This window comes from Dipodomys merriami, unplaced genomic scaffold (assembly GCF_024711535.1).
Source record: "Dipodomys merriami isolate MVZ:Mamm:240054 unplaced genomic scaffold, mDipMer1.0.p SCAF_198, whole genome shotgun sequence".
NCBI classification, from domain to species: domain Eukaryota; kingdom Metazoa; phylum Chordata; class Mammalia; order Rodentia; family Heteromyidae; genus Dipodomys; species Dipodomys merriami.
Genome location: NW_027203359.1, coordinates 1,462,200 through 1,489,895, shown reverse-complemented (window position 1 = coordinate 1,489,895; position 27,696 = coordinate 1,462,200). Strand labels below are relative to the sequence as shown.

The 27,696-nt window shown below is 42.6% G+C and overlaps 1 protein-coding gene across 4 annotated transcripts in view; it reads left to right on the top strand.

Annotated features, from left to right (window-relative positions):
• Positions 1–27,696, top strand: part of Tdp1 (tyrosyl-DNA phosphodiesterase 1) — a 68,266-nt gene that overhangs the window by 25,812 nt on the left and 14,758 nt on the right. For all 4 annotated transcript variants that reach the window (XM_070028572.1, XM_070028574.1, XM_070028571.1 and 1 more), the window contains 3 exons: positions 829–895; positions 2,744–2,851; positions 23,794–23,896. In XM_070028572.1, the coding sequence (XP_069884673.1) occupies positions 829–895; positions 2,744–2,851; positions 23,794–23,896 (278 nt within the window). The remainder of the gene's footprint in view (positions 1–828; positions 896–2,743; positions 2,852–23,793; positions 23,897–27,696) is intronic.

The window sequence follows — 27,696 nt, the reverse complement described above, 5'->3', positions numbered from 1 at the left end:
AGATGTAACCATGTTAGAAAAAAAATATCAAAATGTTCTGCGTACAGTAGCCTATTTGTTGCTTTTTAATGGCAAAACTAAAATTATTTCATGAAGACTCTTAGACATAATGGTAGTTTTTCCTTTTATAATTTTTCTGCACCTCTAATAAGCTAGATCTATTTAATGTGCACGTGTAATGAGGAAGAATGTGGTATTTTCAATAAAGCCACTTTAACTGGTTCAAAAATGGACTATGGTTTTAGTTATTTGCAATAGGAGCCAGGACATGCCATACTGGATGTTGGGATTGTTTCTAGTCTTTAGATATAGATGACTATGGAGAAGTTTAACATGTTAGCTAAGTCACTGATGAATCTACAATCTTCCTTCCAAAGATGCACAAAAATTGGCTTCTAAGCCAAGTGTGGTGGCTCACACCTGTAATCCTAGCTACTTAGGAGGCTGAGATATGAGAATCACTGTTTGAAGCTAGTCCAGGCAGAAAAGTCTGTGATACTCTTATCTCCAATTAACCACCAAAAATCTTAAACTGGTGCTATGGCTTAAGTGGTAGAGTATCAGCCTTGAGCAAAAAAGTTAAGGTCTGGTGCTCAGGTCCTAAGTTCAAGCCCTAGCACTGACACACACACACACACACACACCCTATTCCTTCAAATGAAACACACACACACACACACACACACACACACACACACACACTATTCCTTCAAATGAAATCTTAAGTTGATTTTCATTTACCTTCACTGCTAACTATAGATATTCTTCTTAGTGAGGAAGTTCAAATAAATACTTGTTATTTTTATTTTCTTTTTCTTCTTTTAAAAGCCGGGGGCTCTCTTCCTTACAGCATCCAGACAGCAGAGAAACAAGGCTGGCTGCATTCCTACTTTCAGTAAGTAATTGGTCCAGAATGCTGCTATTACTTCTTTAGGAGTAAGGATGTTATTTCTGTTGGTCTATTTTGTTTAAAAAGGGAACCTTATATAATGTCACCTTCTCCCTTCTTCTACATATGTTACTGATAGAAATAATTTAAAAACAAGGTTTTGGAAATATTTTGGGAATAGGTTTTTAATACCAAGGAGTAAAATTTATCTCCATGAAGCTTCTATTTAAATATTGGCATGCAGAGAAAATGATAAATAAAAAGATCTCACGGAGGTAGTTTATATTTGCATAAGTAGCATTTTCCTTGACTTTTCTGGAATAGGACAAGAACCATTCTGTCAGCCCTGTGGTGGTATGTGGCTGAGCATGGCCTAGGATAGAGCCCAGCCCACTGTTCCTAGGGAGACAAGTCACCAGACTCCAGTGAATTAATGAATGGAAGAGTGAAAGAATGTCCTTGGTTTAACCTAATTCTATGCTTCCTTCAGTAGGTCATTTTTGTGCTGGGAACTGGAAGTGAAGGCAGGATTACATGTCAGTAGCTTTCCTCTACATATGTGTATCATCCTAGAGCCTTTCTTTAGACCTTTGTAGACAGATTGTCCCTTACCAGGACCTTCTATTGAGCTCCTTTCAAACTCAGATGACTGAATTCACTTGAAGAATGTGGTGGGCCTCCCTCTTCCTAATTCTACACTTGCAGGCTAAGCAACAGTGCTCTTGTCTTATAGTAAGAATGGGGACCTAGGAGACAGGCTGCTTACTCCCATGTCACCTTAGCCCTGCAGTGTTGGGAACTTAGAAACAGAATGCAAAGCTAAGACTGAAGCCCTGTGTACTTTTCAACTCAGTGGTGACTACATTTTGTCCCCTTTGTATTTGTTTCATTTAAGTTTTCTACTCAGCACAGTGTGGGACTTTGATTCCTACCTTTAGGAGTTCACAGGTCCAAATAAAAAAGCACAACAGAAATAATGGATCTTCTCGTGTGTGTGTGTGTGTGTGTGTGTGTGTGTGTGTAACAGAAAGACAGAAGGCAGTATGGATCTTCTCGTGTGTGTGTGTGTGTGTGTGTGTGTGTGTGTGTGTGTGTGTAACAGACAGAAGGCAGTATGCCAAACAGAAATAATGGATCTTCTCGTGTGTGTGCGTGCGTGCGTGCGTGCGTGCGTGCGTGCGTGCGTGTGTGCGTGTGTGTGTGCGTGTGTGTGTGTGTGTGTGTGTGTGTGTGTGTGTGTGTGTGTGTGTGTGTGTGTAACAGAAAGACAGAAGGCAGTATGCCAGAAGGATTTGGGTGCTTTGGGAAGCAATGCTAAATTTCCTTTTTTTTTTTAATTCCCACTTTCTAAAAAGATCATGCTATTCTGTTGTCTGAGTAGTTTAAACTGTTATCACAGGTCACAGAAATGTGGTCCTGCTATTTTTTAGATTACAGGATTTTGCTTTTTTATGCAGCTGTTTCCTAATATTAGGATTATGACCAATTTGATTTTTTTCTTCTGTTTGGCAGTACTCCAGGCTTTCTGAATGCTAGGCAGCTGGTATATCACTTGAGTCATATCCCCCAGCTCTTTTTTTTTTTTTTAATTTTTTAGATAAGTCTCATTTTTTGACTGGGGCTGGCCTCCAATTATGATTCTCCTACCTATAGTCCTTCCACAGTGAAGGTGACAGGAATGCATCGCCATGCTCAGCTTGTTTTGTCAGGAAGGCATCTTATGAAGTTTTAGCCCTGCCTGGCTTCAAGCCACCACCTTCCTGATCTCTACCTCCTGGTTAGCTGGAATTACAGGCATAGACCGCCTCCCATTGTGGATTATTTCCTAACTAATCGTTTATCTTCTGTCACTAGTAAGTGGTCTGCTGAGACATCTGGCCGCAGCAATGCCATGCCACATATCAAGACATATCTGAGGACTTCGCCAGACTTCAGCAAAATTGCCTGGTTCCTTGTCACAAGGTAAGTGGCCCTTATATTCCTCATTGCAGAAATTGTTCAGTGTCACTGTAAGATCCATCTACTGAGGGGATTTCTAAACAGTGATCTGTAAATTGTCACTAGCTTTCAGCCTATTTGTGTCATATGGGACTCACATCAAGGAGGCTTCCTAGTAATCCCTTTATAGAGTATGTGATCATTGCCTGATTTTTTTCCTGTCCGTTTTTATAAGATTTGCATACACTTTGCATTTATGTCTGTTACACCTTACTGTGATAATCATGGGGTTGAAAAAAAATTGACATTTCGGGTAAATACAGAAGAACCATGAAATGTTTAAATTAATTTTATCCTTCATTAGTTTCTACATAGGTAATTTAAACTTCAGCAATCAATCTCCTAGTGCCCTTTTTAAAAACGTCGTTATTAAGATGATTCACTTGGCATAAAATTGGCCCACTGAGAGTCTACAATGTAATGGTTTAACATATTCACAGAATTGTGCAACGATCATCATAATCTAATTTTAGAATATTTTTATCATCCCTGTAAGGAGCCCCTTGGCACTGGCATTTTTGTGTCTGTATTTTAAGGAAGATAAATTGCTTTGCCTTTTGAAAATAGCGCTGGAACTGGAGCATCAGCACCTGACTCCTAGTCTGAACTCAGCCACTGGGCATCTCTTCATGACTCAGTAACATAATCACTGTTAGTACCAACGAATTAAAGTATCACAGAAGAGAATTTTTTCTAGAATTATTTTCCCTTTTTATTTGAAGAGAAAAAGAGAGAGAGGATAGATAAAGGATTTTTACTGTCTTTAACCATGGATCCTTTATTATGATTCCTCTTTAATACTCAACTTCTATACATTTCTAAATCAAACTATAAAACTACTACTATATATTGTGTGGCACCATTGTAAATAAACAACTCAGGCTTTGTGAGAAAAGAAAAAGGAAGGAAGGAAGGAAGGAAGGAAAGAAGAGAAAAGAAAGAAAGAATTCATAAAGAGAAATGGCACTTGTAAAGAGACTTTAGGCAAGAGAAGCACTTAGAAGTCAGCCGGGCACCAGTGGCTTACACCTGTATTCCTGGCTATTCAGGAAGCTGGGATCTGAGGACCATGATTGGAAACCAGCTCAGGCAGATAAGTCCCAGATACTCTTAGCTCCAACTAACCAGCAAAAAACTCAGAAGTGGAGCTGTAGCTCAAGTAATAGAGCACCAGCCTTGAGCCAAAACACCAAACAAGAGCAAGAGGCCCTGAGTCTTGAGCCTCTGCTCATCTCTCCTTCCCACATATCTTTGAAATCCTCAGAGCTCTCTACAATGGGTTCTTCCTCACTGCTGTGTTCCATCCTATTTAGGAGAATGTACTCAAACTTTAGTATGATCAGCTTGTACTAGATGAAGTGATTGTGTTCACCACAGAACAGTGTTCTGCCCTAAAGACTTTCTCTGAGCCTCTCCAGTCCTGGAGCTGCATAGGCCCTGGATGGGATGAGGTGCCAAGCTCATACATGGGCTAACAAACACCTCCACAGTTGGAAATTGAGTCTGATGAATTCATGGGCAAGAGTGGAACCCCTGGACTGATGTCAGGTTACTACTGACAACCTAGTAGACCACTCCGGATTAACTGCTTCACCTTCAGCCCCCTGTGTCTGGCAGACACGGTTCCTCTGTTCATGATAAGGCTGTCATCTGTGGTCTCCTGTGTCCCCCTGAGGGTCGTTTGTTAGAAGCCTAATCCCCAATGCAGCCAGGTTGAGAGGTGGGATGAACAGGTGGTGATTGGGCCACCCTCACAAATGGAGAGGTGCTGTTATTGAGGGATTGAGGTAGTTGGCAGGGAATTGAGCTCGTGACAAAGGAGTAGATTCCAACCCTCCTGCTTTCTCCTCCCATCTCCCTCAGGTATTCCACTGTAGCATGACAACAGGGACTAAGGCTCTTGTGTGCCAAGCATCAGGCTAACTCTACTGCAGTGGCTTTGTATGCAAGGCTCCTCTGACCAGCATCCTTCCCCTCCTCTCCCAACAGTTGTCTTTTCTCAGAGGATCATTTTAAAACATGTAGCAACTGAGGAATATCTGATCTCCCTCCTGATGATTAACCACCATGAAGCAAGTCTCTACCTTCACAGTCTTGGCCCCACCTCCACAAACCAGTTAGAAACTGATGCAGTTGAGAGACCCAGCCATCCTCTTCAGTACTTCACAGTACTCAACATGCATTTCATGAAAACTGATGGCATTGTAGGCAGAGAGGACACAAGGGTGATACAGTTCCACATTCAAGAAGTCTCAAGAAGCCAGGCACTGGTGTTCCTGCCTGTGATCCTAGCTGTGCAGGAGGAGGAGATCAGGCAAATCACCTGGTCCAAGCCAGCCCAGGCCAAAAATGTTGACAAGACTCCATCACAGGCACAGTAGCCTATGTCTGCCATCCTAAGCTAGTGTGGAAAGTGTAAAATAGGATGCCAGTCCAGCCTGGCTCAGGTACAAGTGAGACCCTAACTCAGAAATAACCAGAACAGACAGTGGCAGTAGAACAACTGCCTAGCAAAGTACAAAGCCCTGAGTTCAAACTTCAGTACTACCCCAAAACTGCCCCTAATGAGACACAGACACAGGATCTAAGTGAGTGGGGATGCGTTGGGATTTAAGTGGGATAAGGACCCAATTGTATTCAGGGACACTAGTGATGCGCTGTGATATTCAAGGCACTAAGACTAAGACTTCATTCTAGTTGAGGATGAACAAAGTGCCTGCCTTTCCATAGCTAGCAGATAATTGCCTTCCGTGCATCAGGCTCTGTACCATGGGGAACAAAAGATGTAAACTGACTCTAGAAGAGCTGATTTCAGGCCGAGGAGGCACACCGTGTACAAGTAAACATGAAAATGACAGGTAAGGCCAGCTGCAAGTGTGATGTGTTGAAGCATGTCCAGAGCAGTCAGAGAAGGCAGCCTTAGAAGGTTAATGCTCAGGCTGAGGCAGATGGACAGGAAGGTCCCAGCCCTCCCAGGGAAAAGCACGGTGGGCAGCAGAACAGCTGATACAGGCCCTCTGCTGGAGAACATGTAGGATGCTAGGATGCTGGTATAGGGGTATAGGGACTAGGCCCGGTCACAGAAAGCTTGGCAGTAATGATGTCATCTGGAGAAGCACTGAAGGATGAGGGCGGACATGTGCAGCCAGGCTCGGCCACGTGGAGAGATAACAGCCTTTCTCTGTGAGGAAGAACTGGTAGGAGGAGGCCCCACAGGAGTTCTAGAGCAGGCAGAAGCCGGGGAGGCGGAGGGGATAAGGCTGAGGGGAGGGAGATTGACTAGAATAGCAGGAAGAGCATGGGTTTGGAGTTAGGTAGAACCTAGTCCACATTTCAACTGCGCCTCTTGCCATTTGAGTCATTGACTCTCTCCAAACCCATTTCCTGAGATCTGAAAGCAAGAAGTCTGGTATGAGGGGTTCAGGTCACTTTTACATACACTTGCCTTCAGACAGGGGTAGCTTCTCAACCTACCTCAACCTGCCTCTCTTGTGGAAGCTTAATTCCGAAGATCAGTCACAGCTGTTGGATTAAAAAAAAAAAGAAGAAGAAAAACATCTGCTGTAAGAGGATAGGAGCATAGCCCTTCACAGGGACCTTCCAACCCATAAAATCTATACTTACACCTACTATATACCTACAAGCCTACTATACCTACTACATACAATACCTACTATACCAACAAGCCCCGCAGTCACCTCAGAGTGTATCATCAGGCCCTTGATCCAGTCTCCTGGCTCTCCTGAGTGCCTCAGCCAAAGTCCCTCGTCACCGGGGAGATCACTATCAAAATGTCAGACCTTGCCGGCACCCAGGGAAAGAATGTAATTGGCACTCTGCAGGCAGACAGTAGCTGGCTTTCACCTACGTGTCTTGTTCAGTTCAGTCATTACTGTTGTGAGGTTACATTGTCCTCTCGCCAGATGAGAATAAAGCTGCAGGGTTGAGACAGCACCACATATTACTCGAAATATGAATTGCCCACAAAGGCACTATAGGAATGGAGGAATTGACAAATGTCGGCCTCCTGCACCAGTGGAGTTCATGTTTGACTGAAGCCAAGTACCTTATTGTATACATTGTGTAATTCTGTATCGCTTGCGGACCATTCTATACCAGAAGGTTCTCACTTAAGAGCCATTAGTTTGTCTTTCCCTTCAGGACTTAAACATCCCCCTCTCTGAGAAGCCCTCCTGGCTTACATAATACCTAGGACTTCCTGCATCGTCATTGTGCCTTTGGCTGTTTGTGGAATTATCTGGCTCTCCTACAGAATCTGAGGCCATGTTCTTGTCTGTCTTCTGCAACACACCCAGTGTCCAGTGCCTGGCAGGGCAGCTGGAATGCAAGATGCATTTGGTACAGACTGTGTGTGTGTGTGTGTGTGTGTGTGTGTGTGTGTGTGTGTAATGGGGCTGATCATGGGCATCACTGTGGAAGTGAGGAAATGGTTTCAGACAGTAAGTGTGACTGCAGGCACCATGCTTCAGCTTCGGGGTGCTAAGGACCCAGGTAGAGCAAGGAGCTGCCCAGTAAATAGGAGGGTCAGGTAAGGCCTGGTTGATGAGGTATCATTTAAGCAGAGACCTGGAAAAGAAAGGAGAGTGTCATGAGTATGAATCACTGGGGGATCTCAGGGGTGTGGGGTTTGCCTGTGTTTCCTCTGATTGAATGGGGAGGCCAGAGCAGTAGTTGGTGGCCACACTTTGCCCCTTTTAGAGGCTGAATTGCCAGTGACACCTCCTGGGGTCCCCCGAGGCTTTATTAGTCATGGGTCTGTGGAAGGCAGTTCTACATCAGTGCACGTGATCATTCAGATTGGTTGGAATCATTGAGTGCTTTGTAAGAAGATTGCTCCAGAAGCCTTTCTAAAATAAACAAGGCTTTAGTGGAGTCTGTTTGGCTTATTCTCAAATAGTGTGCTTCTCCAACAGGGCACCGTTGGCCTCTTCTTTGGTGTTTCTAACGCCCTGTGGTTCCTCATCTCATTCTGCACACTTGGCTTGACCTAATGTCTTATCTGTTTTCCAAACTGAAGTGTATCTCCCATCATTGAGCAAAAACAACCCTTGAATATCGTTGGCATCCTGAAGCTCCAGCTCCAAAGGCAATTTAAGAAGTGTGTTGTACTTACCTGGGGGCAGAGGAGGCAGTTTGATTGCAGGAAGGACTTAGCCCTGCCACCTGGCTGTGCCTAACTACCATGTGTACTTGGGTATGTAGACTTGTTAAAAATAATAGTCTCAGAAAAGATTAGGAGGATCTCCCACATGATCTGATTTCCTTCTTTAGAAATCTCCTCCCCTTCAAAGTCTCTTCTTATTGCAGTGTGTAGGGATCTTCTTCCCTATTATTTCTTGGCCCACAAGTGGAGGATATTAGCTTCCCCAACACAAGAATTTTGTTTTATCCAACTGACACTTCGCCAGTGTGAAAACTGCAGCCAGTGATAGTCAGAGACTGGAGTCTTTCAATAATGCTAGCCTTCACTTTTCCATTTATTCTATTAAATACAAGCAACTCACAATTTTTTTCTTTCCTCTCCTTCATTATGTGCTGTGATTGAGGTTTTGACTGGAATATTTTTCAAAAGTCCTGAGTCATGTTTTAGTATAGAGTTGCTATAGTGACAACATCACTGAGAAGCATAAAACTCACACTAAAACTATCCTTAATGAAATTTCTGTTTTATTAGACTCTGAATTAGAAGCTTTTGTTTCACTCTAAGAGAAACTGAGCCTGTAATTGTCCAATTTTGTTTCCTACCAAAATACTCATCTTACCTTTTGATAATTGTCTCATGCTTGCATTTGCTGCCAGACTGACAGATACAAGGCCTAATATAGTTCATGCTTGTAGAGGCTCAGAAAATTTAAAATAGTGACTGAGAACTCCCCTAGACTCCCTTTAGACTGCTCCTTGGGTTTTTTTTCTATTATCTGAAATAATGAGGCTACTCCTTCAATGTCTATCTCCAATCCTCCCCTCTGAATGAAACTTATAGGTAAGCAGCCTCAGTTTATTATGTTTACCTTTAGGTTTGCATCCATTGTTGACTCTTCAGTGCATGAATGTATTTGAATTGGAACTCTTGTAAAAACTATTTTCCAGGGCTGGGAAAGTAGCTCATTGGTAGAGTGCTTGCCTTGGATGCATGAGGCCCTGGGTTCGATTCCTCAGCACCCCATAAGCAGCAAAAGTTGGAAGTGGCACTTTGGATCAAGTGGTAGAGTGTTAGTCTTGAGCTGAAGAGCTGAGGGACAGCACCCAGGCCCAAGTTCAGGCCCCATGACCAGCAAAAAAAAAAAAAAAAAACTTTGTATTTTCCAATAGGTAATATATACACCCAGTATGAAAAGGTATACAAAACTGGTCCTCCTGCTCCTGTGCCCTTAGCTGCCACTGTACTCTTCAACTTGAAACCATCATTACTCACTTCCTGACTCTAGTGGCTTTAGCCCTATTAACATGTCAAGCCCAGGGCCCTCAGGTGGAAATACCAGTAACCAGCACTATACTTCTGAGGATATAACCTGACATGGGGTCCAAATATCCAAATCCCAATTTGCGTTGCCACTTACTAGTCTGGCCACTTAAATTTGGAAACTCATTTATAATATTGGGGGGGGGGGAGGGTGTGGGGGGGGGCGCATGGGGGGAGGGTGTGGGGGGGGGCGCATGCGTGCGAGTGCCCATACTCAGCCTGCAACTCAGCACCTGGACACTGTCCCATTTTTGCTCAAGACTGGCATTCTATCACTTGATTGGAGATGAGAGCATCTAATGAAGGACTTTACCATGATTCTCAGATCTCAGACTCCTCCTGAGTAGCTAGGATTATAGGATAAGCGACCAGCCCCTAGCAATATAATATGGGCTTTTATCTGATTTATAAAATGCTCTGAGGATGATGATGGAATACACATGAGGAGATTACCCACTAAACTGTGTGATATGTTTAACGTTCGTTAATCATTTGATTTTTAGTGCCTCACATTCATTAGGCCTCTTGAGATTTGCAAAAGCAGGTTGGGCAGCCTTTGTCTGGTTTGCATCTGTAACACTGACATATAATACGAGCCACATTTCTCCATAGATAACAGCTCTTTCTAACCTCAATAGGAGCTTACCTTGACAATTGGTCAAGATTATTCTCTTTCATCAAGACAAGTACAACCAACCAGATGTCAGTGTTCAAAGAAACTTAAACTAGCTTGAATTTAACACTTTTCAAATGTTTTACTGGCTGGCAATTTCTCTTTTGTTTGGCTGCTTGCTTTTATGGCAAGTTATTTATGGTTTTAATATGATCTTTTCTTCCATCTGTTTTGATCCTACCGTGAAATTTTTTCATGGTTGATGAGCAGCTTGTTGTTACAGGAATTACTGGGACATGATGACATATACAGTGTTTAAATGTTACCACAGCACCAAACAGGCAAAAAGATAAAGCCTTAAGAAGAACCGTTGGCTAAGAAGACATGAGTGCCTACGTGTCATTGGCAAACCCAGTGAGAACAGTGATGAAAGCTGTGCATTGTGGGAGGCAGGAAGCAAGGTGGATGCTAACACGTGCTGGCGCGCTGTTAGGGTTGCCTAGCAACTGACAGGCAGCTTGAGATAGTCAAGGATGAGCAGAAATGTTGGTGCTGCCACTTTGGGAGAAAATGAGACAAGTGCTTGACTACAAAATCACTGTGGCTTTTTGAAGAAACATGAAAGACATTCTCCCTCCTCTGCTTTTCAGATTCGCTGGGTAATTCTTCTCTAGTGTCTGTTCCTTTCATTCTGAGACAGTGGGGTTTTTCTCCCCTTCTTTGTCAGAGTTTTCTAGTGGAAATCAAATTGAATCTCACTCTCTCTTACACACACACACACACACACACACACACACATACACACACTAGACAGACAGATCTGTAAAGAGGAGACATATTTCTAGGTATAATTGGGTAGATTTTGTTGCCTGCCATTTCCAACTCCCAAATATTGAGATTCTTTGGTTTGCTTCATGTACAAATAATAGTTATCAGGTGTGCAGCCTGAGGATGACTTCCTTTGTATGGTAGAGATGGTTCAAGGTCAAGCAGTACCTTCTCCTTTGCATTCTGGTGCACAGGGAGTAAAGGCAAAGTGTGCCCCTTTCAAAGTTCGAACAAGCAAGTCTCACAAGTGTCATTCCCTGAGCCCCCTGCCGTAGGCCTGCAGTTCTTTTTTTTTTTGGGGGGGGGGTCTGGTCCTGGGGCCTGAACTCTGGGCCTGGGTCCTGCCCCTCAGCTCTTCAGCTCAAGGCTAGCGCTCTACCACTTGAGCCACAGCACCACTTCCAGCTTTTTTCTTTTTGCTTATGTGGTGCTGAGGAATTGAACCCAGGGCCTCATGCATGCAAGGCAAGCGTTCTCCCACTGAGCCACCTTCCCAGCCCCTGCAGTTCCTTTTTGTACACTGTCATTGTTAGTCACAAGGTGCACCTGTTGGCTTGGGGTGATTCTCTCCTTGGGAGTCCTCCTGCTCCTGGGACTAACCTCCAAATAACACCCATAAATAGTAGCAGCATGTACATAATGCTTAACCTGAGCCACAACACCACTTCTGGCTTTTTCTCAGTGGTTTCTTGGAGATAAGAGTCTCACAGACTTTTCTGCCTGGGCTGGCTTTGAACTGTGTTCCTCAGATCTCAGCCTCCTGAGTAGCTAAGATTACAGGTGTGAGCCAGTGATGCCCAGGACTTTTTTATTCTAACTCATTCCTTCCAGTTAGGAGCAAGGGGCTAATATTACCACTATTTTAGGGATAAGAAAACTAAAGCACCTACCAGGTAAAAGAAAAGGGCTAAGCCTCAAGCCTAAATACTCTGATATGACTATTTCTTGCCTAAGCTTTGTGTGTAGACACTGAATCAGACAGGTGTGTTGTGGACCCTGCTCTCAAGAACTTGCATTGTAGTTGGCATAGCTCTATTGAGCCTCTGCCATGGGACTGAAACCTCTGACTAAGGCCCTGGGGAGAACACAGCTCAGAAACCCCCTGCAGCCCCTTCTGACCAAAGCAGCAGTTGTTTAGTCTTCCCTCCTCCCTGCTACACCTCCCGCCTCTGGCCTTGACCTTCCCAATCGCTCCTGGCCCTCCATCCAGAAGGCTTTCGTTTCTTGCCCATCATTTTACCATAGGACTACCCATCTGAAATTTTAGTTTCTGCCAGTCCTGTTGAGCAAGCTCAAGTGACTGGGTAGCCTTATCACCTTTGGTGAGGTAACATATTGTGATCAGGGGTGAATGGTGGAACAGAGCCACTCACCTCATGGCCAGTGAGCAGAGGGAAAATAAGGAAGGGTCTGGGGTCCCAGAAACCTCTTGGAGAGCTTCCCAAAAGACTTACTTCAAAGATTCCACCTCCTTCCAATAGGACAGCCTGGTACCAAGCCTTTAGCACATAGGCCTTTGGGGCACACTTGTCCACATCATAATACCCATCCAATAGCTGTCTGTCAAGCACAGGCATCGTTCCCTGATGTGTTATCTAACTATTCCACTCAGGAGTGAGCTCTTTCTGATCCCTCCTCCACCTTGTTAGTAGATACTTCCATAGATGCCCAAACTGCTACAATTCCCCGGAACACACCTACTAAAAGTAAACTCCTGATCGTGCTCTCAATGGTTGGCAGATCTAGCTGTTAATATCCTAAGGCCCACAGGCCCAGCACGGTGCCTTGCAAAGGTCTGGAATACAGAGTTGAAAATGTAGGCCAGAGGAGTAAAAAATTGAATGAGTGATCATAGGAGGATTGAAAGCGATGTGGAAGAAGAGAAACAGCCAATGACTCAGACTCTGGGTGGCATTTACTGATGCAGAATGTGGCTGAGTTTGATATGAACTGACTGAATAGGTAGAAGCATGAAATTTTTGTCAGCTGCCTGGGTTGTGACTTGTTAGGAGATGGATGGCCACAATAGAGAAGCATTTTAAAGGGGAACTGAAGGCTGGGTACTGGTGCCTCACATCTGTAATCCTAACTCTGGGGGCTGAGATCCAAGCCACGGTGTCACTCTACTGTATCTGTAGGAAATGGTGCTCCCCCTTGGAGCACAGCTGACATATGTATCCCTTCTTGTACTTAATCTCCCAAGACTACCCAGCTTCTGCAGAATTGCTTTCATTTTAACTATGTTCTTATATTCCTGACATTTTATCACCATCTCTAGTAGAAATTAAGGGAAGTATAAGAGTAGTGTCATCTGAATTACGTGTTAGGGAACATATATTTATATATTTGTAAAGGAAATCTTTTTTTTTTTTTTTTTTTTTGTCGGTTGTGGGGCTTGAACTCTGGGCCTGGGCGCTGTCCCTCAGCTCTTCAGCTCAAGGCGAGCGCTCTACCACTTGAGCTACAGCGCCACTTCCGGTTTTCTGGTGGTTTATTGGAGATAGGAGTCTCACGGTCTCTCCTGCCTGGGCTGGCTTTGAACCGCGATCCTCAGATCTCAGCCTCCTGAGTAGCTAGGATTACAGGCGTGAGCCACCAGCGCCCGGCTTATAAAGGAAATCTTGATTTCCTTTATGAAACAAAATGACTGCACTGGACTTCGTGCTAGGATTATGGAGTGAGTCACAAGACTGCTCTGGTGAATCAGCTTTAGACTAATCTATACCAAAACATGTAAGATGGGGGAACCTGCCTTCCAGAGAATTACATCATTTAGTAAACTATACCAGGAAAAAAACAGAATCACCTTCTATAAACTTAGCAAAGTGTTGATGATGGTGACAGCTAACATTCATTAAGCATTATTTATGTGCCAAGGATTTACCCACCTGGCATAATCCTCCTATCATCTTTATGAGGCAGAAACAGTATCACCATGCTTTGTAGGTAAGGAGCCTGCAGATTGGCACTGCAGATTGGCACTGTGCAAATGTGTATTCAGGATCTACCTGCTCTTACCGTCTGTTCTACTTGGCACATTACGCATGTCAGTAGACTTCTCCAAATTCTGATTTCAAAGAGATTTAATTCTCAAATCCAAATGATCTAGTCTAAGATCTATGTATCATCTCCTTTTCTTGAATAAATTAGACGTTTCTTTTCTGCTTAACATCTAGCGGATTCAGTGTTCGGAGATAAGCAGAGGTTTGGAGTTTACAGGTAGACAGCTTCTGATAGAGGCAGAAAGTTGGGGGAGGGGAGCAGAGTGGAAAGGGCTCCAGTGGTCTATATAGGAATGAGGAAGAAAGGTCCTGGTCAAACAAATGATGTTCCAAAAATATGAGAGCCTTGGAAAACACGACGTGTGTGCAGGTAGACGGTCAGTTCTGCCAAAAGTCTGGCATAATTGGAAATGAAATTGAAAAGGCTGGATACAGTCACTTATGGAGAGTCCCAGATACCCAGCCATGGCATTTATGAGGTGATTAAGTGGAAAAAAAGATAGGGATGCTTTCTGAGAACCACTGAAGGAAGATGGAGAATGAACAGGCTGAATGAACAGTCCATTTGGACTACATTTTAGAGGAAAGGATCCTGAACTATAGCACTGTAACAAGGGGTAAACAGACAATTAGTAACAATGTACATAATTGCTAATGGTGCAGAGATGCCTAAAATGCCTGAATTGGGGGGGTTGTGTTTTGTTGGGGGTGTTGTTTGTATATTTTGCCTTACCAAATTAAACTGAAGAAAAGGGAATTTTAGGATAGAACTGATTTGCATAGGATGCACTTGATAAATTCTGGTTTGGGAGAACTGGGTTTGAGGTTATGGTGACATCCAAAGAGAGAAATCCCTCTTGTGGTTGGAGACACTCAGTTGGATATTTGATGGCCAGGAAGAACTGGAGCATTTTGAGTCATCCTTGGGCCAAGGAAGAGTAGAAGAAACAAAATGAGCCAGGGCAGAGCCTAGATACAGAAGGTACAAGGTAAGGAGAAGAGAAGCTGAATCCAAGAGGTTGGGGAGACCACAGAGTGGAGTAGAGAGAAACTAAGGCAATGTAACTGGGTTAGGGCCAGGATGTTCCCACCATGGCCACAAGGGTACTTGAGGTCTCTGTAACATTACTTGGTTGGGGTGCTGTTCTGGCCAATGTTAGTTGTTCAGCATCTTTGTGGTCTCCCCCTTAGATACCAGCTGCATTCCACTATATAGTTGTGACCACCAAAAATGTCTTCAGACATTGTCCAGTGTCCCCAGAGAGCAGGAGGCAAAAATCCCCAGTAGTTGAGAAAAATAAGAAATCTACCAAGGACCACTGGGTTGGCATTCACACAGACTGTGTGAGTGGAAATCAGACTAGAGAGACCTGACCAAGGAAGGGAAGCTGTGTGGGTGGATGATTCACATACTGTTTCAGAGGAGCTAGGGGCAGGGGCCATGCAGACGCCTGTGCCGCAGCACTTTCTGCTTTCCTGGTGACAATTCTAATGTCTACTTTAGCTAAATACCTTTGGAAAACCATATTTGACAGAGACTAAAAGCTAATGTGTGCCTATTACTGTTCATTTTTCATAAGAATAGTGAAGTTCCTCTCTTCTAATACCATATCTACTATTTTTTTTTCTGAAGATTAGCAAGTAGTTTCTTAGGTTGGCATTTAAAACCAAAAGGGATTGGCTGTTGCATACCCTTTCTGACTCCAAGAGGTGTCTGAGTAACAGGTTCTCTGCCCTGCCAGACGTTTTCTTGCACTGCTGTTAGGTTCTGGTGTTAGAATTAGCTATGTTAGAAAGGAATGCAGTGATTGGATTGAAGGAATATATGACAGCCCCAGAGTGCTTTAGAAAAGAAACTTGTATTTATAAGAGGATTAACTAGGAAACCATGGACGCAAGCAAATCAGATTTTTTTTTCCTACCTTACCTGGACTCAGAGTAATGGAAAATAAAGAAACTGCCATTGACATTGAATTTTGAGTTCTCCAAAGGCAGAAAATGGGTAAGATCAGATCTGGAGAGAGAGAGAACGAGTTGATACTTCAGCCCCCAAGTATATAAAGGCTAGATAGAGCCCTGAACTGATAGCAACCATCCACCTGGGCGTCTAGTAGAGGCAGACTGTGGGGAAAGTGCTTTTACATTTACTGTGTCTTGTGCTGAGCAGTGAGCTTCCTGGAGGCACAAGGCCTAAGCTCTAAATGTGGGCAGTGGAACACAAACAGGTTCAAGGCCAGCAGCTCCTGGGATTCAGGGAGCAGCAGCTCTGAGTTGAATGGATTCCAAATTTTCTTTCTTCTTGTGGAAGGATCATTTACATTTCTCCTGAGAATTTCGGCATTAATGTCTTTTACTCTGTTTTTTATTTGGCTAATGGTAATTTTCTTTTCATTTTAATAGCTCTGTGTATTTTATATAGCCTGTCACTTGGCAAAGACTGTTGTTTCATTTGTCTTTTCATTTTGGGTTCCTGATTTTATCTCATTAAATTTAGATTTAGGGTATAGTTAGGAAAAGCCGTCTATCCTGACTTTTCATAAATTTACCCTCATTTTCTTCTCGCTCTTCTTTCCAGTTAGATCTCTAGACCATTTATAATACTTCCTAATTTACATGTGAGATATAGACCAAATGTTCCTTTTTATATTTTATTTACTATTTATTTTTACCTTTTGATTTCCTATTTTTCTTTGCTTCTCCTTTTTGCTTCCATTGGTTCATCAGATTTTCATCATTCTTTTTTCTTCTATTAACTGAAAGAGCATAGTCAATTTCTCATAGTCAGTTTCCAAGAATTTAAAGTTGGTAGAGATGTGGCCAAAAGGGAATGCTACTACACTGTTGGTGGGAATGTAAACTTGATCAAACACTCTGGAAAGCAGTATGGAGGTTCCTCAAAAGACTAAACATAGAGCTCCCCTATGACCCACTCCTGGACCTTTACCCCAATGAACACAAATCAGGCTGCACTAAAGCCACCAGCACAATCATGTTCATTGCAGCATTGTTTACCATAGCTAAGATATGGAATCAATCCAGATGACCCTCAATGAATAAATAGATCAAGAAAATATTACACACACACACACACACACACACACACACACACACACACACACACACACACACACACGCATGCACGCACGCGCGTGCTTCCTTCAGAAAGAATGACATTACCCCATTTGTAAGGAAATGAAAAGACCTGGAAACAATATTAAGTGATGTAAGCCAGACCCAAAGAAACATATGCTGCAGAGTTTCCCTCATTTGTAATTATTAGAATGTGCCTTTAAATTTACAAGTAAACCCAATGGATAGTAAAAGACAAGAAAAAAAATTACACTTAGACATGACTAATTAAACAGCACTCTAAATATTCACACAGTGAGACCAAAGGAGGATATTCTTAGGAGAGGGTCACAGGACTCAGTAGCTATATGCATACGATGCTTATCAAAAGGAACTTCCAAGAAATGGAAACAAGTTTTTTTTATTTTACTGGTTTATTCCCTTTTGTCACTTTTTTTAAATTTCTATACCCTTTTCTTGCATGTAAGTTTATTTGATCTGGGGAGGTGAAGGGGTAGCACAGAAATGGCAGGACAAAGGGTGAACCAATTCATCAGTGATACTCACTAGATACTGGGAGAAAATGAGGGAGGGGGTGACACTTCTCAAAAAGAAATGTACTCATCACCTGGTTTATGTAACTGCAATCCCTCAGTACATCACCTTTGTAATAAAATGTTGTTTAAAAAAATTAACGTTATCTGGGCACTGGTGGCTCACACCTATAATCCTAGCTACTCAGGAGGCTGAGATATGAGGATCATGGTTCAAAGCCAACCCAGGTAAGAAAGTCCGTGAGACTCTTATCTCCAATAAACCACCAGAGAACTGGAAGTGGCACTGTGGCTCAAGTGGTAGAGCGATCACCTTGAGCTGAAGAGCTGAGGGACAGCGCCCAGGCCCAGAGTTCAAGCCCCACAACTGACAGAGAAAAAAAGAAATAACGTTAATAGATATTTTTCTCCTTTCCCAATCAGCCAAGAAATGTAGAGTTCTGATTCCAATTATCTTTATAACATTCTCCAGTGTTTGTGTTCCATCTTATTCTTAGACTTTCAAAGTTAATCATTGTCTTTATTATTCTCACAGAGTGGTTATTTGCAATTGCTTACAACTTTACTGATCTTTTTGCTTCCTTTTCTTCCTCACAGTTCTGTCCTTTCAAACAAGTTTGAACTTAAACTACATCCTCTATAGTTATTTCATTGAAGCCCTCTTCTTAGCACTAATATCTCTGGTTTCTAAATAAATAAATAAATAACAATGCCTTTGCCTCTCTTATTTTTGAGTGATAATTTAACTGGATTTGAGATACTATGTTGACAGTTATTTTCTCGCAGTTCTTTAAAGGATTTTTTTTTTTCACTGACTTGAGGTTGGTTGTTGCTGTCAAAAGTTTCTATTTAATTGTTCCTTTATGAGAAATCTGGCTGTTTGCTGTGACAGCTTTTAAGATTTCCTTTATGTCTGGAGTTCTGTAGTCTAATCAGAATGGATAGATATGTGTGGGTCTCCTTTTATTTTATCTAAGCAGGATTGTTATACTTCTTCAGTCTGAAGTTTGGGTTTTTTAGCAGTTCACTAAAATTATCGCTATTTCATAGTAAATTGGTTCATTCTTTTTTTAACTTCTCTTTCATGAGTTTCATTAGATGCTAATTAGACCCTCTTTTCTATCTAATGTATCATATCTTCCATATCTTTCCATCTGTTTCTTTCTCCCTAATTTCTTCACATTTCCCTTCTACTTCTTTAGTTTTTAGTTGTGACTAAACATCATTGTATTTTTGTTTTGTTTTGTTTTGTTTTAGTAATTTTATTTTTCTAAGATACTATATGTTTCATTATTTAGATCTCAAATCAGAATCAGATTACCTGAGCTCAAATTCTTGCTCTGTCATTTACTATGTATGAAATCATATGCGAATCACCTCCATTTGTTTGTTTGTTTTCAGTCTGGTACACAGTGATAATAGCCTAGATATCTACGAGTTTAGAATGAGCATTAATAAAGTGATAGTAGTGAGAGGACTGACACAGCACCTGGCTGTGTGGTACTGTTGTGCTAATTGCTATTGTTATAAAATGTGGGGGTTTTCATGCCTTAGGGTTTTTTACTTTCAGAACACTTAAATATACTTTTTGTTAATTTACTAATTTGTCAATCATCTGGACATCTTGTGAGTTTAATCCTATTTTCTGTTGTCTTCTATTCATGATGGATTTAGTTCATTTTGTGTTTTGAATTTGGGGTGATAAGGATCTTTCATTAAGGCTTTACATACAAAAATTCTCTGTGACCTGAGGTAACCTCTGTCAGTGTGTTAATGTTATGACACAAGGTGGGGCATGTATGCTTTTACAATTGAGAGATCAGATGGAAGAAAAAGAATGTCCAGGGCTGGGAAGGTGGTTCAGTGGTAGAGTGCTTGCCTTGCATGCATAAGGCCCTGGGTTCGATTCCTCAGCACCACATAAGCAAAAAGAAAAAAGCCGGAAGTGGCGCTGTGGCTCAAGTGGTGGAGCGCTAGCCTTGAGCTGAAGAGCTGAGGGGCAGCGCCCAGGCCCAGAGTTCAGGCCCCATGACTGGACCCCCCCCCCAAAAAAAAGAATGTCCAGAGAGGGTGAAAACAGAAAGAAAGTCAAAGTATTACAGAAAATTATATGGAAGTCACATGCTTAAGCAAGATGAGGTCAAAGAAGTGTGGAGGTTTTAAATGACCAAGTGATTTCAAGTCAAGTCTTATATAGATTGATGTCTAAATGAGATTTGGGGTTTTTTTTGTTTTTGTTTTTTGTTGTGCTATGTTGTACTGGAGGTTATAGCCAATGTAATAGGACAAGAAAAATAAAAGGCAAAGGTTGTAAAGGAGGAAGTAAAACTATGTTTACAGATAACATGATTGTGAATCACCAAATCCTAAGGAATTTTAATAAAATGCCATCAATAGGCATCAGCTACCTAGATAAAACAATTTTAAGATAAATAACAAAGACTTCTGAAAAGTACACATAACACACTCCTGAAAGAAATTACAGAGACATGACAAAATTGGAAGGTTTGGTATTCTTGAAATATCCGTTGCTTTCAGAGTCATTGAGAGATTTCATTGAAGTCTCAGTCAAAAATCTCAGTGGGCATGTTTGCAAAAAATGCATTTAGAAATATGATATATTTATTTAGACTAGCCAAGACAGCTTTGAAGACCAAGCAATTCCACAGTTTACATGAGTATGCAAGCCAAGATGGCGTTGAAGAAGTGGGATGATAGTATTCTACTGGAGGTTATAGCCAACTCAGTAAGGCCAAAAAAAAGTGTGTGGGGGGGGGGTGGAACTTGCAGCAGGAAGAAATAAAACATATTTGTAGACTTATACATGACTTTCAGGATTCACTGTCAAAAATATGGAACTGTGTATTCATGTAAGAAACCTGTTAGTATGCAGAATAGACCAATAGATATGAAAATCAGATGTTTTTGAGAAGGGTATTAATGTAATGTGATGTTCCCATTAAATGGTGCTGAAGCAGAAACTAAGATTTAAAAAAAAAAATTATGAGCCCCTATCTCAGACAATGAATTTTAGCTCTGTGATACACTTAAATTTTAAAAAAAAATAAGCTAAAACTATAAAACTTTAGACTGAGAATATGCTCATGACTTTGAAGTAGGATGTCAAGTATTCTTGATGATAAAAGACTGATACATTTTGGGGGACTTCATGACTATCTTTAAAATTCAGTTCCTGAGAAGATAGTATTTTGTGATAAAAGAAGAAAAGTCTGAAGTAAGACCTTGTATTCAGAAGCTATAAAGTTAAAAATTGCAATTTGGGATAACTCCCTTCCTCTTCTCCCTCCCCTTCCCCCAAAGGAAAAAAGAAAAGCAAGAACTTCCAAACTATAAAAAGGATTGTTTAAACCAAGTCAAAAAACTTGGAAACAGTTGCAACATAATTGCTGGAGGCAGAGTAACCCAGTGTTCAAACATGGACCTATATCATATTCCCCATCACAAAGGGAAATTGAGGCAGTTGGAGTCAGGTGCTCAAGGAGGCCTGGGCAAAGGTGTGTAATTACAGAGGTACTCGAAATGGCAGAGGGAGAATTCAAGACAGATGTCATTGCAAATAGGACTCATGCAACCCCTTGGCCTTGAAAATGGAAAAACCAAAGCTCAAGCAAAATCAGGGAAAATCAAACAAACTTTTATCTAGATTCTCCAGAGGAAGTTTTCAAACCCTATTAAAACCTCGATTTTTTCATCTACCACAACCCATTTTGGACTCCTGATCTCTAGAAGGCAATGAATTTACATTTTTAGAGTAATAGTTAAGTACTGTTTATGCTGTATATCAAGGAAAAAGACATAATTTTTAAATAGATAGTTTACAGACTTACATATAGGTGGTTTATAGGTGTTTAAAATACTTAGCATCGCTCCAAATCAGAGAGATCCAATTTAAAGGAATACATTTGGTCTGTAGAATACAAAATCCTTCATACATAGTATTTACCCATCGTTCTCAAAGATCCAAGATAAGAGTAACTCATGTGTTTTTGGTGGCAATCTGAGTTGAAAAGATGCTTTAGAGGGAAATTCAACAGAACTTTTCAAATCAAAGCTTCTGTCTTTATGTACCCCACATACACACACACCTATCTTTAAAAAAAAAAATAATGAGACTATCTTTCCAGATCACTTGTACAACTTTATAGTCCATACAAAGGAACTGCCCAAGGCTAATACATCAAGACCTACAGCAGATGCAAACTGGAAGGGAATTTGCAGTGGCCGTGTGTTTGCAGAGAGTGTTCTGCTGTAGGGTTCTAGAAAGAGCTCGAGCAACAGTGACTAGAGTCCATCATTTCTTCCCCATCCCTTCCACCTCCTACCCCCGCTGCCAGGCTGGCCTTCAGCATCCAAAGCTCACAGAACAGACTGCATCTGCCAGGCTCTGTTTCCCAGTCCCAACGTTCCAGGATTTGGTGGCCCTAATCTCCATCAGTAAATCATTTCTGAATTCTTTGTGCAGCTGCTGTCTGGACTGTCACATTGCCCGTCGCAGAACCACACTCCCATAACCAGTCGTTCTTAGGCTTCATAGCTCTTCTAACAAAAGCTTCCCAGTGAATACAGTCAGTGGTTCTGACAGTGCTCAAACTGGCACTGACCACGGCAGCTGCCACCATCACCCAAGATGTGTGGGGTGTGGCCACAGAAATTGTTCTTCATAGCACCCCTCTCCCTTCTTATGCAGCTGTTTGCCTAGTGTGTTGTCACGAACATTGAGATAACCACCCTTCAGTGGCTAGGCTGAGCCACGTTTCCAGGATTCTCTTCCTTGTATGTTACTGACTATGATAGGCCCCAAGACAAATTCTTAGGGACATTTGGAGAGCAAATGTGAACCAGCTGTCACTGACAACACACACAAGCGGGCACATACCATCATGAGGCCCTGAGTGCTGGCTCACCCTGTCGGCATGAGCAGCAGCTGGGCCTCGTTCCCTTCCCAGGGTCCTCTACGGCCTCTCAAGCTCATGGGGGCTTCGCGTGGGTATACATGCAGCCCGGTGGTGAATGGCCTCTCAGCCTCCACGGCAGAGGTGACACACTGACATGGGTTTCTGTCTTCATGGACTCCAGTACATGCTGTAGTTCTTGCTCTCTCTCTGTCTTCCTCAGGCTCTGGCTGCCCTATGGAGCTCTAGCTTCAATGTCAGGACAAAGATAATAGTCCTAGACTGTTTAACTGGCTCCCACACTTACATAATGTCAAGTTCCTGTCGTGTGCACACATACATTTTATAGGTCACCTCCTAGCTCTGCCGTTCACACCTGTCCCCTCACAACCCCCTCATACCTACAAGCCACTATTTTTGTCATTCATAGTGTGGGCTGAGTTTCTGATGATCAGTAGAACTTGGGACATCTAGACTTCCATACCTCTGAAAATGCAAGGTAAATGCAAAACCTCACTTCTCTCCAGCAACAGAATACCACCATGGTGCTGCAAGGAGAAAGCAGTTCAACCCAAGAGGAGGCAGAAGAAAGATGAAGAACAAGAACAAGAAAATGAGTAGACAATAGGTCCTACATGGAGAACAGAGGCTGGAACTCCTGCGGAGTTCCCAGAGATCATGGTGTCACTGTGCCTCACAAAACACATTGGTGCTTTCGCTGCATGTACAGATAGACCGCCCACACTCTGAGCAGGCAGCCATAGAGTCTGGAATTACATTCCCCATCTTCCTGGCAGCCTCAGGCATCAGTGACTCAAAGTATTACTCAGAATGTAAAAAAAAAAAATATTGCAAGGAATATTGATTCATCCCCTAGACAACCTACAAGTGGCTCTCAGTCCCTGAGTATTCAAGATAGAGATTTTGTTGTTTTGTTGTTAGCTTTGTTTTTGTTTTGTGTATGGTACTGGGAATCGAACTCATAGCCAGGCCCTGACCACACACACACACATACACACACACAGAGGAATATAGGACACTACAATATGTAATATAAGATAATACAATTTTATCTTAAATTTTACTGTGATACAAAATAAAACCAGAAATTCTAGGTACGTAAAGGTTATATAAAAGAAAGGGGTTTCAGGCATAAAGATGTCTAAGGAAAGATAATTATTTTAATAGTTGCCCTCAGTGGGGCTTGGGGGGAGACATGAGGAGGTAAAGCTATCCCAAATTTTTAGCTATTAGATAAATCCCAAGGACTGTAGCACAGCAGGATTTAAAGTCCCTTCTCCAGCCTTGCCTCAATTCTGCTAAAAACCGAATAAATGTGATTGCTGCTAAATATTTTTTTGACCAGTGCCCTCACAGCTGTGTGAGCCTGACCCAAACTAAGATGCCAACTTCCTCAGCCTCTCTGTGTCTTTGTCTCCACAGTGCCAATCTGTCCAAGGCCGCCTGGGGAGCTCTGGAGAAGAACGGCGCCCAGCTGATGATTCGCTCCTACGAGCTCGGCGTCCTTTTCCTCCCTGCAGCGTTTGTAAGTTCACACTCATTTCCGGGTGGCCACGTGTGAAATGAATTGGACTTTTGGGTTCTTTTTCCTTAGTCTCAATGAGATCAGCAAGTAGCAGGGTTTGATGTCTAACGCAGAACCTGGGCTCTGTTTCTTTTTGATTTATTTATGTGTAATTATCTGTAAGTGGTTCTACAATGGAGTTTCAATTCAACATGTCAGTTTGTGAGGACAGTGAATCTAGATCAATGTCCCCCTTTCATCCTTCTCCCCTATCTCTCTTTACCACCGAGTCTGTGTTGATGAACTTCTTATAATCTTGTCTGGGTGTGGCAAGATGCCTACTTAGAGGTTGAGAAGTGACACTTGTGACAACATGATGTAAGATTCCCAAAAAATGGTCCAGCCAAGCACAAGATGTTTAGTTAGTGGCCAAAGGTAGTTGGGAGGCGGGAGGGCTTGGCAGGGGATTGCTAAAAGATATTGGATTAGGGTACAGGGAGAAGAGAGGGAAGAGCATTGCACTGGGAAAAGAATTGTCAGGAGTGAAGCTGGAAAGTAGAGAAGCATCGGACAAGGTCGCACATGCCCAGGGAGCCCTCGGGAAGGCAGCGTGTTGGAAGCACAGCCAGTCTGTCAGCCAGCTTAGAGGTTCACAGTTCTACAACCAGACATCAGGGTGTCTGGCTTGCACACAGGAATCAGGCTGTCCGAGCCATGTGTCTCATTAAACATTAGAATTAGAGATCCCTTCCCTGCGCTCCCCTGTACCTTTTCAACACTCTGGGTGCAAGCTTGTCTGTGGAATGCAGTCTGAACTGCCCACACAGTGAATGGTTAATACTCACCCCACTTTTCCTTTTGTATCCCTGGCTGTCCTCTCTGGGGCCAGCTCTGAGACCCGAGTATCTCACTGGCCCTTCAGAATCTTTCACCTTTATCACAGCTCCTGGGAGACAGTAAATTCCAGTGGGAGAATAGCAGTGTTCAGTAACTGGCTGTAGTTACAGCAGCTGGAGCTTTAACCTAGACTGAATTATATCTATGAGTCACAACACACATAACGGAATGCATCCCATGCACTCGTTTGGCATTTGTTGTCTGTATGTGCAAAATTCTCTTCACTCATAACTGCTCCTACCTCATTTCCAGTCATGCTCATGGTATAAGGAAAGAAATATTACTGCCCTTCTATGCCCTCCAGGCCCTTCTTACCTATGGGAACTAATTTTTAATTGCAGATAATTTCCCCCTTTATATTAGGAAAGGGCAATAGAGAAGAAAAGTGATCTCATGCTGGGCACAGGGTCCTTTTGGGAAAAGGAAAGATCACAGTAAAATAGAGATTGTACAGTTTATAAAGACCATCAAACGATAATATAGAGAGCATGGACTACCTTCTGTGCTGTGCCAAGAGACTCAAGAGCTAGGCCAGGAAGTTAATATTGACTAACAGCCCCACTTGAGATCATGAGTATATCTTTTTAAGTCTTTAATTAATAGATGTATCTAAAGCATTACAGGCCTGGCCCAGGAAGGACATTCATTGATTTTCTATTCTGTGTCTAGAAAGCTAAAGAGTGAAAGATTAAAAAGAATGAGAAGAAATGGATGAAATAAGGAAAGAGAAAGACAGTTAGTAGAACATTGTTATATTCCAATCAGCTAACTATAAGAGAAATTCCTTGTGTCATTTCAGTGAATGGACTGTTCTCACCCATGCCTGTATGTATCAAATAAAATATATAAATTTGTGGTTTAGAAGAAATATACTATGAAGGGACCATTCTCTAACAGTCTGGGCCTTTCTTGACCTACAGAACCTAGCCTTTGGTTTTACAGTGGCCTCCTCTATACCACTGGTCAGCACCCATGAGACCACTGCCTAGACCCCAGCCATTTTCCCATTGCCTGGGTTGTCTGTGTCCTCCAGCGAATCACAAATGACTATGCAAAGTGCTGAAAGTCCCACCTAGGAGCTAATGATCATAAAAGTCAGATATGATCATTAAGACAAGAAGCATCCAGAATGTGAGTTGAGGGCTAAGACATGAAGGAGATGTGAGCCTGAATAAGCAGAGGCTAGAGGCTAAGAGAAGCCTTTAAATGTGTTTTACAAAACAAGCACACAAAAGGAGAGAATTTAGAAAAGATGTTGGAGAAATTCATGAAATCAACAGAATTGGTGAGGCTAGATGCGCAAGGCTTACACCTATAATCCTAACTACTCAGGAGGCTGAGATCTCAAAATTGAAGTTTGAAGCCAGTCCTGAAGGAAAGTCCATGTGACGCTTACCTCCATTTTAACACCAAAAAGCCAGAAGTGGAACTGTGGCTCAAGTGGTAGAGTTCTAACCTTGAACAAGAAGGTCAGAGACAGTGCCCAGGTCCTGAACTCAAGGAAGAACCAAGGAACCAACAAAGGGATTATTAGGAGCTGATCTAGGACAGGCAGGGCCAGGCCAACTCCTGGAACCTAAGTAGTAGACAGACCTCTCTCTCTGATGTCTCCATTGACATCCCTAAGAGACCAGTTGCTCTGCACTTCATTTCAGTGACTTCTCGGGCTGAGGTCTGCCTTCCATGCCTCTGGGCCCTCCAGTGCATCTCTGCCAAAGCGCTCCTGTCTCCAGAGAAGGGAGGGTTATGGGAGTTCAAAAGCCACCCTGAAAATAGTGATGAAGAGTAAGCCAGGATCCTCATTCTCCTGAAAGACGGGGCCAAATGGAGGGAACAGGCACATGTTCCTCAGTGTGTGATGAGAACGGACTTGTGGCATGTGTGGGAGAAGAGGAAGCATGCATCTTCTGGGGAAACTGAGAAGGCTCTGCACAGAGATGATCTTTGACCTGGCTCTGGAGAGATGAGCACATGCTCAAGTCCACCGTTGGGTGAAGAGGCCTCCAGACAGACATAGCCATAGCCAGGCCAGTTTGTGCAAGAAGGAAGAAACAGTTCCCTCTGTCTGGAACAGGGAGGAAGTGGGCACAGGCCAGAAGAGATTGAAATCCTGATCTAAAGATTGGGCAGCAGCACTGGGGCTGAACTGTGCTCTACTTGGATAGTCAAAAGCCAGGTTTCTAAGGACAATTTGCAGAGAATTTCAACCTTTTAAATTATAACTAATGAGTATGACTTACTGTCAGGTACTTGAGCATATAGAACCTTGCCAGTATCATCAAAATCATTAATCATTTAAAACCATACTAGCCAAACAGTCTGATTACTCATGAATTACTATTGTCATTCATCTGGCTATCCTTTTTGAAGTGTATCAGCCTTGACAACTTTTTTTTGTGTGTGTTTGTATATGCTGATACTGGGGCTTGAACTCAGGGTCCGGGCACTGTCCCTTAGCTTTTTCACTCAAGGCTGATGCTTTTCGACTTGAGCCACATCTCCACTTCCCATTTGTTGCTGGTTCATTGGAGATAAAAGAGTCTCATAGACTTTTTCTGCCTGGGCTGGCTTCAAACTACAATCCTCAGGTCTCAGCCTCCTGAGTAGCTAAGATTACAGGTGTGTCTAGTCTTCTACCTCTGCAAACCTTGCACACAGCCATTAGGGACTCCTAGACTGATAGCCAGTACTTGGAGATGAGGGAGCCCTTGGCTTGGGGAGGAGAGAGCTTCCTGGGCCTCTCCTGCAGTGGTGGGCTCCCTCTTGTCTGTGGTCAGAATCAAAAATGTTTCAATCAGATCTCCAAATGTCAGAGCTCTACAAGACTTCAATCTTCAAGTCTCTACTTTTTCTCTTCCCTGTTGGGTCTCTTTCTTATGAAAGATGGTATATGCTGGCTTCTTAGGCCAGTGGCTCTGGCTGGA